The sequence below is a fragment of the Numenius arquata genome, chromosome 14 (genome assembly GCF_964106895.1).
Source record: "Numenius arquata chromosome 14, bNumArq3.hap1.1, whole genome shotgun sequence".
NCBI lineage: Eukaryota > Metazoa > Chordata > Aves > Charadriiformes > Scolopacidae > Numenius > Numenius arquata.
Window position 1 is genome coordinate 16,683,980 of NC_133589.1, and position 13,552 is coordinate 16,697,531.

At 66.6% G+C, this 13,552-nt stretch overlaps 2 protein-coding genes across 2 annotated transcripts in view; one reads left to right on the top strand and one right to left on the bottom strand.

The window, feature by feature from the left end:
• Window positions 1–13,552, bottom strand: part of CORO7 (coronin 7) — a 38,188-nt gene that overhangs the window by 1,954 nt on the left and 22,682 nt on the right. The window contains exons 10-18 of the mRNA XM_074158761.1: window positions 3,032–3,086; window positions 1,990–2,047; window positions 1,747–1,892; window positions 1,134–1,229; window positions 925–1,047; window positions 670–802; window positions 396–571; window positions 207–315; window positions 19–105 (exon numbers count right to left, since the gene is read on the bottom strand). Coding sequence (XP_074014862.1) covers window positions 19–105; window positions 207–315; window positions 396–571; window positions 670–802; window positions 925–1,047; window positions 1,134–1,229; window positions 1,747–1,892; window positions 1,990–2,047; window positions 3,032–3,086 — 983 coding nt within the window. The remainder of the gene's footprint in view (window positions 1–18; window positions 106–206; window positions 316–395; window positions 572–669; window positions 803–924; window positions 1,048–1,133; window positions 1,230–1,746; window positions 1,893–1,989; window positions 2,048–3,031; window positions 3,087–13,552) is intronic.
• Window positions 4,904–11,979, top strand: VASN (vasorin). The gene is made up of 3 exons (XM_074158813.1): window positions 4,904–5,004; window positions 6,422–6,435; window positions 9,948–11,979. Exon 3 carries the CDS (start codon window positions 9,958–9,960, stop codon window positions 11,977–11,979), a length of 2,022 nt encoding a protein of 673 aa, XP_074014914.1. The 5' UTR covers window positions 4,904–5,004; window positions 6,422–6,435; window positions 9,948–9,957.

Here is a 13,552-nt window from a genome sequence, read left to right on the forward strand (position 1 = left end):
CTCGGTGTGCCTTCCCACCTTGGAGGACAGCTTCGGGCTCACACAGCGTCTCCTGCAGCCCTCCCTCAGGGATCCGCCACAGCCGGATCTTGGCATCTTCACCCGCTGTGGCACCAAAAGGGACAGGCAGTGGTTAAGCCAGTGACCCGGCATGCCCAGTGCCGGGGGACTAGCCTGGTATGCTCTCCCGGGGATGGCGTGCGTACCGACAGCGAGGCGCCGTGGGTCGAAGGGGTCCCAGGAGAGGTCAGCCACCGCCACACCATTCTGGATGGTAGGCACAGCCGCGTCGGGGAGACGGCCCGGCTTGGACAGCTGGGGGAGAGAGCCAGGGGGTCATCACCTGCGCTGTACCTGCCGGTGCCGCGCCGGCCGCTGTGCCGTGCCGGGGGTACCTCAAGGACGGCGATCTGGCCGCCGGCGGAGAGCAGGGGGAGGGCGACGCGCTGGTGGTTGGCGCAGAAGCCGTCGCACTCGCCCGGCGTGGTGAGGCTGAGCCCCCGCAGGTTGGTGAGGTGGGTGTCGCGGTGCAGCACCCTGCCCTGCGCATGCCGGAAGCGGGAGCTGGGCCCTGGTGCAGGCGGGGGACGGGTGAGTGCCCCAGGTGTCCCCCCCGCCTCGCCACGGTCCCATCCAGGGGACATCGACCCTGCTCCGTTGTCCACTCACCCAAAATGCTCTGCAATGACTTCTGGCTGGGGCTGCTGACGAAGCCGCTGGAGGGGCCGGTGCTGGTGGAGAGGGGGGTGGCATCGCTGCTTGGTGAGGCCAGTGAGGATGGCGAGGAGTAGCCGCTGCCCTCCTATGGGAGAGAGAGTGAGTGGGCAGGGGGTGCGGTGTCCCAGCCCTCCCCCTTCCCTGTGGGTTGAGGGTGGCGGGGACCCCTTGGTAACCCCAGCATGTTCCCCAGCACCCTGTGCTCACGCTCCGGTCGGCGTTGGTGTCGGTGGGACCGGTGTCGGCTGCTGGCAGCCGGGTGCAGGCGATGACAGGGGAGCTGAAGGTCTCTGTGGGTCTCCGTGCCGGGTGCAGGCTCACCCTTCCCACCTGCCAGCAGGCAGAGCAGTGGGCAGGAGGCAGTGGCAGCCCCTGGCAACGCTACTGGTAAGGACACCCCTCTGGGTGACACTGACCTGCTGGTTGTCCCCTGCCCACCAGGCTTGGGCGCTGGTGGCTGGCAGAGTCCCGGTGCAGTCAGGGAACAGATCCTCATGGAATTCCTGGACGGACTGTGGGAGAGGGGACGGGGTGAGATGGGTGTCCCCAAAACCCTGCAGCCCCTGTCCTGCTGTCAGCTGGCACCACCCAGGCCAGGGCACCCCTGGGCACCCCCTGGCACCCCCCTGGCACCACAGCCCCTCTGGCTGTGGGGAGCCCCATCCCCACGAGCTGCGTCCGCAGCCTGTAGGTGTCAGACACTGCCTGGTGTTGGGCTGCCCTGCGCACCCCCAAACACAGCCAGGCTCCAAAACAGCACCCAGCTCCCAGCATCACCCCTTGCAGCACCCAGGCCCCCTCCCCTAGCACCCAACTGGTTCTGGCACCCAGGATCCTGCCACCAGCACCCACCCTCCAGCCTCCACCACCCACCTTCAACCAGGTTTTACCTCCTCTCCTGCTCTCCCCAGGCTGGGGACCAGAGTGCCCTCTCACCCAGGTGCCCTTTGTCACCCAGTGTGACATGAGATGATGAGATGAGATGGCCCAGCTACCCGTGACACAGTGCCACCCGCAGCCCCCCCTTACCTTGCGTGGCACCAGGTAGCTGATGGGGACGAGGGCGGTGTCGGTGAGCTGCAGGACGCGGAGCACCTCGCAGGCCATGACGTCCAGGGCCAGGCGTGGTACAGTGGCCAGGCCCCGTGTGCTGCCCTCCGTCCGGCACTGGGTCACTGAGGGACGGGCAGGGTGGCCATGGGGCAGGCAGCCCAGGCAGGGGCAAGGCCCCCGGGGCTGCCGGGAGCCCAGTGTGGGACGTGTCCTGCTTACCCTGGGTGAGTGCCGGCTGCGTGGGTGCCACCTCGAAGCAGTACAGGAGGTTTTCTCCCTGGAAGAGAGGTGGAGGGGACAGGGTATGAGCGGGGCTGTGGGGAGGATGCCACCGCACCCACATGCACCCTCCTGCACCTCGCTGCGACCCCTGCCCCCCACTGCATTCTCCTGCACCCCACTGCACCCACATGCAACCTGCTGCAACCCCTGCACCCTGTTGCACCCCACTGCATTCTCCTGCACCCCACTGCACCCACATGCAACCTGTTGCACCCCACTGCATTCTCCTGCACCCCACTGCACCCACATGCAACCTGCCGCACCCACATGCAACCTGCTGCAACCCCTGCACCCTGTTGCACCCCACTGCATTCTGCACCCCACTGCATCCTCCTCTACCTCACTGCATCTCATGTGCACCCTGCTGCACCTTGCTACACCCCCGTGGACCCTGCTGCTCCTCACTGCACCCCCCTCCGTCCCCCTGTACCCTTCTGCACCCCACTGCACTCACTGTGCCCTGCTGTGCCCCACCACACCCAGCAGCACCCCCCCTGCATTTTCTTGCACCCACGTGCACCCTGCTGCAACCCCTGCATCCTGTTGCTCTCCAGTGCATCCTCCTGCACCCTACTGCATCTCACAGGCACCCTGCTGCACCTTGATACATCCCCCTGGACCCCCCTGCACCTCATTGCACCCCCCTGCACCTCACTGTACCCCCCTGCATCCTTCTGCACCCCACCACACCCTGTTGCACCCTCTGCATTGTCCTGCACCCCACTGCACCCACACGCACCCCACTGCAACCCCTGCACCCTGTTGTACCCTGCTGCATTCTCCTGCACCCCACTGCACCCACATCCTCTCTGGTGCAACCCCAGCACCCCGCTGCGTCCTCCTGCATCCTCCTAAACCCTGCTGCGCCCACACGCACCCTGCTGCACCTCCCTGACACCATTCTGCACCCCACTGTGCCTCGCTGGACCCCCCTGCACCCTTCCGCACCCCCCTGCACCCCGCTGCCGTGGGACCTCACCTTCCCCGCCAGCACCAGCAGCCCGGTGTCGGCGTCGTACAGCGGGATGGCCGCCCTGCAAGGGAAGGAGGGTGCTGAGCCGGGGGCACCCCTCGGTGCAGCACCCCACAACCTGGGGCCGGATCCTGCGCCTTCCCCCGCTGCTGCACCCCCCAAACCCCGCTCCAGTGCCGGGGGGTGCCCTCGGTGTGCCAGACTGGGGGCCAGGTTTGCAGTGGGGCGGTGGCACCACTTCCAGCCCCGGCCGCGTGGTGCCCACGTGAGGCCGTGCCCAGCCGCGGGGCATCCTGTGCCCTGCGATGGCACCTGGCCCCGCTCGTCACCCGCAGGGGAGCCCTGGGGCTGGCCGAGCTGGCTCGGCCAGTTTGTGGCAAGCGCGTGGCACACCCCAGCACCCCGGCATGCCACCCGCCTCGCCCGGCACCCACTGTGCCAGCCGGCCCCGGGAGTGCCCTGTGGCTGGGGCTGTGCCAGCTGGAGCGTGTCCCCGCTCCGTGGGCTGTGGCCGGGGTGTGCTGGGGGCTGGAGGGAACCGTGGCTGCGGGGACACTTGGTGGATGGAGGGGACAGCGGTCAGGACATGCTTAAAGGCCGGAGGGGACTGTCGCTGCGATGCTTGGTGGCTGGGGGGGACAGCGGTCAGGACATGCTCAATGGCCAGAGGAGACCTGGGGTATCTGCTGGAGGGGACGATGACCAAGGGGATGCTCGGTGGCTATAGGGGATGATGACCAAGGGGATGCATGGTGGCTGGAGAGGACAATGACCATGGGGATGCTCGGTGGGCTGGAGGGGACGGTGGTGACAAGGAGCACGGAACCACCTCTCTGCCTTCCCTCAGCAGGGGCAGAGGAGGCAGTGAACAAAGGGACAATCTATTACTGTTGGTTGACGTTTCGGTGGCCGTGCCAGTGGGGCAAGGAGCTGGGCTGGGCTGTGTCCGTGTTTTGAGGAAATACGGCAAAACCAAGGCTGTGCCGTGCTCCTGTCCCAGCCCTGTCACCTCCCCATGGCAGGGACACCACGGCATGGGATGGCCAGGTGGCACAAGGGACGGCTGTGGTGGGTACGGCACGGTCCTGCCCCGGGACTGTTGGCATGATGTAGGCAAACAGCGCCGGGGTGGCCGTGGCAGGCACCGGGGTCCCCTGCCCGGCTGTGGTCACCGTCACCAGCGCTGCCACCACCGCTGGGGCCCAGGGTTGGGACAAGGGCACCCTGGGTGCCTAGTTGTCCCAGTCTGGCCCATGCCCTCCTTGTGGTGCCGAACTGGGAGTGGTGTCCTGCAGCGCTCGGCACAGCTCGGCTGTCACTGGGGCACGGGGACAGCCCTGCGAGGGTCACCCACAGCTCCCCTGTCCCCCAGCGGACGGTGGCAGGGGCATGGGGGTACCGGGGCACATAGGTGCACTGGATATGGGGGACCCTGGGGGTGCCAAGGTCACCCACCCCCTGGTGTTACCAGGGGTGACAAGGGTGCCAGGGGGTGCTGGAGGTGCCAGAGGTCCTGGGGGTCCCTGTGACTTTGGGGGTCTTGGAGCTGCCGGGAGTCCTGGAGCTGCTGGGTGTCCTCAGGGGTCCCGGAGGTCCTGGGGGTCCATGTGACTTTGGGGGTCCCGGAGCTGCCGGGGGAACCCATCAGATCCCCGGGAGTCCCAGACCATCGGGTCCCCGGGGTGTCCCCATCGGGTCCCAATCGGGTCCCGGGGGGTCCCGGAGGTCCCGGGGGTCCCGCCCCCTGTCGGGCCCCAGGTGCGCAGGGGGCGGGGCCTTTGGGGGCAGCCGTGCCCCACCCCTCCTCCCCTGTCGCCTGCAGCCAATGGGAAGGCGGCGGGAGGGCAGGCTCCGCCCCCCGCGGTTTTAAAGCCGCCCCCCGGTCCCGGCGCCGCCAGAGAGGGGAGCGCCCGCCCGGCCGCTGACTGCTGCCGCCATGGACTGACCGACCCGGCCCGGCCCCGGCCCGGCCCGCACCGGTGAGTCCCGCGGCCTCGGCCGCCGCTGCCCCGGCCCTCCCCTCGCCACGGCGCCGGGGGCTCGTGGTGCGGCGGCCCGCGGGCGGGAGGGGGCTCTGCTGGGCACCCGGGGGCTCAGGGGGAGTGGTGGGGCTGAGGGGGGGCCGGTGGGCCTCGGCAGGGCCACGGGGCATCCAAGGCCGGTTGCCATCCCTGGGTGACAGGGTGTCAGCCAAGCCTCGGCTGCAGGCAGGGCATCCGGGGCCAGCACCTCGCTCCAAGGCCTTGGCCGGGGGTTGGTGTGCTCTGCTCCCCCTGAGGCCTTGGCTGAAACAGGGGGCACCTGGCTGTCCCCTGCCTGGGCTGGTGAGGAGGCCTCGGTTGGGCTGAGGTGACAGCACTGCGGCGGGCAGGGACAAAGGTGCAGGCAGCGTCACAGGTCCCTGTCCCTGCCTGTGCCTATCCTGCCATGGGATGCGCCAGGGTCTGGCCCGGGGACCTTGGCCTGCTGCTGCTCCTGTCATGGGGGAGAGATGTGGCCGGGGCTAATATGGCACCCATCTCCCTCCAGCCATGGCTGGGTGACTGTGACCCATCCTGCCAGCAGAAGGGCTCCAGGACCCACACAGGTCCTGGGCTGATCCCAAGCTCACCCTGTCCCGGCAGACGTGGCGGCAGGGCTCGCCCTTTGGGGTCAGGCAGAGGTGGGAGCTGCTGGCAGTGATGTTCACCACCACCCTCTTTGGTGGCAGGCTCGACCGGGGTGGGGTTTGGCTGCCCTGGCCTTGTCTGCCCTCAGGGGCTGGTGTCCCAGCTTGCTGACCCACTGCGGAGCTGAGCCGGGTCCCCGAGCAGTGCCGGTGAAGGCTTCCCCCACGGCTGGTGCAGAGGGACGGGCGCCAGCAGGGCCACCGGCCAGCCTGGCTGCCAGCCGGCGGGGATGCCCCATCGTCTCTCCTGCCGCCAGCTCCCTGCGCGCTTCACCGTCACCCAGTGTGTGCTGGGGGGATGCTGGCCTCTGTCACCCTCTCTGGGTGTGACTTTGGGCCACTGTGGGGAAAGTGTCCCTTCCCATGCCTGGCTCCATCCCAGGCTGGCAGCTGCCACAAGAGCCAGCGCATCCCAGCGGAGATGCTTCAGTTCCAAGACCCCTCTTCCCAACCAAAAAACTCCCCCTCCCTCCTCTTGCTGATGTGCCCCATGCCAGCAGGTCTCATCCTGCTGGGCCCGGGGTGGCCGGACTGGCCTGACCCAGCCAGGGCTGTGCCGCTGCCCACACGGCGCTGGGCAGCGCCGCTCTCAAGGATGACACTAATTATTATTTTCCCCCCACACCACGCCAAGGCTGGGTGGCCTTGCCGGGCAGCCCTGACGCAAGTGCTGCCGGCCCGGCTGGCTCTGCCGGCAGGACGCGGCAGGAGGAAGCGCTTGGGGACAGCCACGGCCGCCCCAGTCACCCCATAGGAATCTGCCCGTGCTGCCGGGGCCACGCGTGGCGGCATCGCCGGCCTCCTCCCAACCTCCGCTGGAGTTCAGGCTCCTCCGGAGGCGGTTTGGCTGCCGGTAAAGCAGCTCTGCTGGTTTTTCTCCTTGCCGGCACCTGAGCTGGGGAGCGCGGCCGGGTCAAAGGGGCAGGAGCGGGATGGAGGGGCAGGCGAGCGCCCCCGGGGAATGCAATAACCAGGCCTGCATTCCTCCGGGGCTGCTGCGGAAACTTTAATTAAATAGGGAGGGGAGCCCGGGAGGAGGTGGGAGCTGCGGCGGCGCAGGGTGGGTTGAAGGGGAGGAGGATTAAGGGCTTAATCCTGCATCTCCCCCAGCCCCCGGCTGGGTCTCGGGAGGGGTCATGTGCTGACACGGGCTTGTTTTAGGGGGGCGTAAAGGAGGGAAGCAGGGCCTGCATCCCGCCTGGTGAAGCCACCGTGTCCTGTGTCCTTCTCTGCGGTGACAGGGACAGAGCTCAGGGCCTGGCTTCATGCAGGGCCCCCATCCTGCCTGTGCCGGTGCCTGCTGGCCGAGGAGGCAGCCCACCGGCAACAACGGTGGCTTTGTTCGGTGGCGGGGCCTCGCTTGCCGGTGCGGGAAGGGACATCCTGGCTGTGCTGGGTTCCCCGGGGAGACCGGCTGTGTCCCCAAGTGGTAGGGAAGGACAGGGACACCCAGGAGGGCTCCTCCAGCCCATCCTGTGCAGGTGTCACCCTGTGGCGCAGGGACGGCATCGTCCTCGTCCTTAAAACACGTGGCGGGTGTGAAGTGGGGCGTCCCCTGCCAAGTCCCTCGCCCTGGGCAGGCAGGGGGACGGCCCAGCCTGGGGGGGGGTTGCAGGCAGGGAATGGGGACGTGGTGCTCCCACCCCAGCAGGCTGGCAGGGAAAGGCTGAGCCGGGACTGGGGGAATCGGAGCTCGGATCCTCCCCGCAGCCGGAAAATATGAATAATTCGGCAAATATCTGTGGTGCAGGCGCGGGGGAGCCCAGCCAAGGCAGCAGCAGGCCGCTGGCAGGGCGGTCCTAACACCTCCAGCAGAACCGGGGCCCCCTCTCCACACTCTTGGGGACCCCCCCCCGGGAGGTGGGGAGGCTGGCCCCCTGCCCCCCTCCCCCCCCCCCCCCCCCCCCCCCGGTTTCGGAGGGGTAAACCTGGGCTGGCTTAACCCCTCGCTGCCTTGAAATAGCATCGGGGCTGGAGGGCGGGATGCCGGCGTGTGCTGGCAGAGCGGGGTGATGCCGGGGGAGAGGTGGCGGAGGCGTGCGGGTGGAGCAGCCCTGCCGGCCTGCCCGGCGCTCGTGGCGAGGCGAGGATGCGCGACCGTGGCCACTGCCGGGCTGGCCAAACCTGCCCGGAGCTGGGGAGCCTGGCAGGCGGGGAGGAAATGCCAGCGTAATTAAAGGGACTAGAGAGACTTGGAGTCAGCAGCTGGTTGCAGCACGGGACACGTCAGCGAAACTCGACCCTGGCATTGCAAAACCAGCCCCAGCCTCGCCAGCCTCCCGCAGGCCTGGCCCCGCTCTGGTGCTGCCCACCATGGCACGGTGGTGGCACCGCTGGCATCCCCGGCACTCTGCGCCCAGAGCTTTGCCACCAGCCAGCACCCTCAGGCTGCTGGAGCTACCTCGGGTCTAGCAGGGCAGTGGGGGGTGCTGGGTCTGCCCCCAGCCCCCTCAGCCCCCCAAAATGCTCCATGATGCTTTTTCGGCTCTGCTTGGTCCTTGTGCCTGGCACCGATGGCTTGGCTGTGGTATGGGGGTACGGTGGGACCCGGCAACAGCGAAGGGGCTGGGGGCTGAGCCGGGGGTGCCAGGGAGGGGACACAGTGACCCCCCTGGACACGGCACTCCTCCTCTCCAGCATCGGGGGCTGACGGCACAGGTCACGGCGGGGCAGGGCCGGTCGCGCCAAGTGACTCAGGCGTTTGCGGTGACCCTGCCCAGCGCGGGCACACCCCACCCTCGGGTGCACCCCACCCTGGGGGGGCCAGGGAAGAGGCGAGGACAGAGCCGGTTGCCCTGTTAACCCCCTCCGGTGCCTCTGTAGCATGGGGCGGCTCTGCTGACTGGGGCTGCCCCAGGGGGGGACACACAGCATGGGTCTAGACCCTGCTGGTGCAGGACATGGTGTCCCCACACCGCCAGGACAGGGCCCCCCACGGCGGAGGGGCGGTCGGGGCAGGCGGCACGTGCTGCTGCGCGACCCGACAGCCCCCCGCACACGGCGGGGGCCCCTTGCGAGCCGCGGGGGGGGGGACGGTTTACATGGAGCTATGAACAGATCGGAGCAGGCAAGGAGGTGGCGACGGCCAGGGGTGGGGAAGGGGCTGGCAGGGCAGGGTGGTGGTGGCACTCCCACCTCCAGCAGCCTCCATAGTTCACCTTTTCCCTGCCTGGGGACCCCCTCTGCCACGTTCCATGTGCCCCTGAGATAGGGTGGGAGGAGACATCAGGTCCCTGGCTCAGGCCCAGGGACCACCCCCCTCGCTTGTGCTAATTAGGAGTGTCATTAAAAGGGCTGAAAGACAGGGTTGAGAGAGGAGCCAGCCACCTCTGAAGCAAGGACATTGGTCAGGACAGGGGTGGTTACAGCCTCGCTCACTCCAAGAGCATCCTCCTCTCCATCCCCACTGTCCCCGTGACAGAGGGACGAGGACACAGCCCAGGGTGCTGTGCCAGTTCCCTGGGGTGCCAGCAGGGAGGGGAACAGCAAGGTCACGCGTGGCCCCCCAGGGGACAGGAGGTGGCTTGGGGGTGAGTATGAGCCCCAGGACTCTGCGGGGACACAGCAGGGACCTGTAGGGCAGGGGAGCACCCAGCTCTTTTGGCCTCACAGCCTGTGCCCAGGCCACCCCATGGTGGGGGCCACCCCTGGGTGTCCACATCCCTGAGGGGGATTGCTACCGCTGGGTGCTGCTGCCGGGACGGCGGCACAAGCGAAGGGTTAAGTGGTGCTCGGTGATCCAGGGCCAGGCTCCCCGCCCCCCTCCCTCCCCTGGCTCTGCTCCTCATCCCCCATGTTTGATTTGCACCCTGCCGAGAGCAGCCGGGGAGGTAGGGGCCCTTGCCCTGCCGCCTACAGCGGGTCACGGTGCCACACCGGGGACGGGACCGCGAGGACAGTCCAAAGCCAGTGGGACGTGTCTCGTGGTAGAACCTGGGGTGCTATGCCCCTAAATCTTGGGGGTCTGGAGAGGAGGAGAGCATGGAGCCAGGGTGGGCAGTCCACACAACGCTCTCATCACCTCTGTCCAGGGCTGGAGCAGGACAGAGGAGGCAGGAGAGTGTTGGGGACTTTCCCGTTCCCCCCGAGGTCCCTTTGGGGCCAGAGGGTCCCAAGCAGGGCACAGGGAGATGGCTCTCTCACCCTGGGAACGGTGAAGGGGTAGTAGGGGGGGTCTGAGGCTCCTCACCAGCCTCGGGTGTCCCCCAAACAGGGCCTGGCCCCTAACCTTGGCTGGGTTTCTCTCTCCTGCAGAGCTGACACCATGAACCAGCTGATCCTTTACACGCTGCTTCTCCTGGCCCCCGGGGAGCTGGCTGGGGCATGTCCCACAGGATGCCAGTGCCAAGACCCCAAGACCATCCTGTGTGCGGCCAGAAGGGGCCAGACCGTGCCCCGGGGGCTGCCCCCCAACACCCTCTCTCTCTACGTCTTTGAGAACGGCATCACGATGCTGAATGAGGACAGCTTTGCTGGCCTGCCCGCCCTCCAGCTCTTGGACCTCTCACAAAACAAGATCACCAGCATCCAGAAAAACATCTTCCAGCCCCTGACGGAGCTCGTCAACTTGGACCTGTCCTCCAACCAGCTGCAGGAGATCACCAATGAGACCTTCCACGGGCTGCGGCTGCTGGAGCGGCTCTACCTGCAGAGAAACAGGATCCAGCACATCCACGCTGCTGCCTTTGACACACTGGAGAACTTGCTGGAGCTGAAGCTGCAGAACAACCAGCTCTGGGCTGTGCCCCCCCTCGACCTGCCCAACCTCCTGCTGCTGGACATCAGCTGGAACAAGATCCCCACCATTGCACCGGGGGCCTTCCACGCCGTCAACATCGAGTCCCTGAAGATCGCGGGGCTGGGCCTGACGAGCTTGAATGAGGAGCTCGTCCAGGTCCAGAACAACCTCCATGAGCTGGATGTCTCCGACAACCTACTGGAGCGTGTCCCGGCTGTGCTGCGGCGCCTGGGGAGCCTCACCAAGCTCAGCCTGGCTGGCAACGCCCGCATCTCCCAGCTCCCACCAGAGGACTTTCACAACCTTCACAACCTCCAGGAGCTGGACATCAGCAACCTCAACATCAACACCATCCCTCGGGATTTCTCCAGCTTCTTCCCCAGACTGCGGGCCGTGACGGCCGCCGGCAACCCCTTCAACTGCATCTGCCCCATGAGCTGGCTGGTGCAGTGGGTGAACGCCAGCGGCGTGGTCCTCCGGCGGCCCGAAGAGACACGCTGCCACTTCCCCCCAAAAAACTCCGGCAAGCTCCTCCACCACCTGCAGTACGCTGACTTCGGGTGTCCCACCACCACCACTACCACCACCCCCACCACCCCGCGCACCACCACACTGCCGCCGCCTGCCCCGCTCCCCACCAGCAGCCCCCCGCCGCTGCCGCCCAGCACCGCCGCTCCCACCCCAGGGGCCAGAGCCCCCCAGGGCAGCTCCACGCTGGTGCCCTTCAGCGGCCCCCCTGCCCCCACCAGCCCTCCGCCGCCCATCTGTCCCCCTCGCACGTGTCTCAACGGTGGCACTTGCCGCCTGGGTGCCCAAAACCACCTGGAGTGCCTGTGCCCAGCGGGATTTGCTGGGGCGTACTGCCAGCTGGAGGCGAGGGGGACGACGCCGTCCCCGGCCACCCAGGCCCCACCGCCCAGCCGGCGGATCAGCATCGTGCAGGTCAGCAGCACCTCCCTCAAGGTGGACTTGCAGAACTACATCCAATCCAAAGCGCAGCTGAAAGGCATCCGTTTGAGCTACCGAAATCTCTCCGGGCCCGACAAGCGACCGGTGATGCTGCGTTTGCCGGCTTCGCTCTCCGAGTACACGGTGCGGGCGCTGAAGCCCAACTGCACCTACCGTGTCTGCATCGGGCCCCTGGGGGAGAAGGTCTCCAAGGAGGAGCACTGCGCCGAGGCGCAGACCTTGCCGGTGAGCCACCAGCAGCACTCCCCCGTCACCCAGAGCAAGGACAGCAACCTCACCCTGATGATCGTCCCCGCGCTGGCTGCCGTGCTGCTGCTGGTGGTGGTGGTCACCGCCGGCACGTACTACCGCCGGCACCGCCGGGCAAAGGCACACGCCGGTAGTGGGGTGGACGCCGGCCCGTTGGAGCTGGAAGGGGTGAAAGCCTGCCTGGAGAACGGGGATTTGAGCAACCACGGCTGCAAGGTGCCGGAGGCAGCCATCCTTTCGGGCGGCTCCGAGTGCGAGGTCCCGCTCATGCAGTCGCACTACCCCAGCAACAACAACACCCCGGGGCTCAAACCCCCCTCCTATTTCTAAGCCGGGCGGGATGGGGCTGCCGGGCCAGGGGAGCCCAGGACACAGAGGAGGGTTGAACTCCAGCAGTGGCACCTGGTCGTGTCCCTCCGGGGTGAGGAACGGCCAGGAGTTAACTGAATTCAGGCAGAAAAACCCCAAACCCGTAACGTGCAATTTCCGAGAGGCTGCCACACTTCGGGAGGAGACACTAATTTTACCGCTCAGTGCCTTGATTTCCATGACTCTACGTAGAACGTGGGTAGCGAAAGAGAAGGCGGGGGGGGTTAATTTGGGGTTTGGGTGGGCTTTTTTTTAGCTACTGCTAAAAAGCAAGCTGCCGGTGACTCGCCTAAGGGACATCAACGTGCTGGTAACAAGGGTCCTTTAGCGGAGCACGGCCCGTGACTCTCAACTCCCTGGAAGCTGATGTGAGCAATAAGGCCCGGCCGAGGTGCTGGGACCCTCGGGACCCCCCCGGGCCGAAGGAAGCGCCGAGCAGGCAAAACCGGGAATTGAAGCTTTAAGAACTCGGAGAGAATATTTATACACGGTTATTTCCCATTTCTTCTGGGAAAACTACTTTTTTTTTTTTTTTTTTCCTAGTACAGATTTGTGTACATCTCTTTTGTAAGGCAGACCAGAAGGGTGCCTTTTTGTAAAAAAAAAAATTAAAAAAAAAAAAATTAAAATAACAACAGTGAAAAAACCTCTGTGCTGCCCGCCTTGCCCCAGTTTGTGGGCAGCTCGACCGGTGCCCTGCGGAGGAGCGGGAAGGTCGGCCGCGTCCTCCTGTTGTTGTTGGCGAGCACTGGGATGAGTCAGGACGATGGACCGAGGGGGGAGTTTTCCCCACTCTGGGTGGTGGCTTCACACTCCCCCCTCCCTTCCCCCCCACCAGCGCTGCCCCCCACCGCGGGCGCTAAGGAGGTGTTCCCAAAACAGAGGCCACGGGTTTCCAATCATCCCCTGCCCTTGCGCATCATCCAGCCTTACTTCATCCCTCCCCGCCTGCCAGATGGCTCCGGGGCCGGCTGCGGGACAAACAGCCCAGCCCAACCTCCGTCACCTCCCGACGGCACCGGGACCCCCAGAGCACTGGGGACAACTCTCAGCCTTCTCAGTCCCCCGTTCCCCCCCAGCCCCAAACCAGGGGGACTGCAGCAAGAGCCGAGGCTCTGGGCCCCCGCCGTGAGCCCCCCGGCCCCGGGAACAGCCAATTTCGTGCGCTGGCCCCGGCGGGGAGGGCTGGGAGCCGGCGCTCGGCAGGTTCCCGCTGCCAAGTGGTTTCTGCTCCAACCCTCTGGTTTTAATCGTTTTCCAATCCTTTATCTTTGGGGCTGGAATTTTCCAGGTTGGGGCCCTGCCCGCCGAGGTATGTTTGATTTGGAGAGAATGAGCAAAAAAAAAAAAAAACAAAACCCACAAAAAAAACCCCCACCACAACGGGCTGAAGCGCCAGCGGAGCCGAGGGTCACGGCCGTGCCACGGGGGCTCTTCGGCAGGCACCGCTCCACACCAGGATACGGCCCCCCCACCACCACCCCTCCATCGCCCCGGTCCCACTCGCCCGGGGCCCATGGCGGGAGGGAACGGC

Coding starts and splice junctions, on each gene's coding strand:
- VASN (XM_074158813.1), top strand. CDS start 9,958: ATGAACCAGCTGATCCTTTACACGCTGCTTCTCCTGGCCCCCGGGGAG.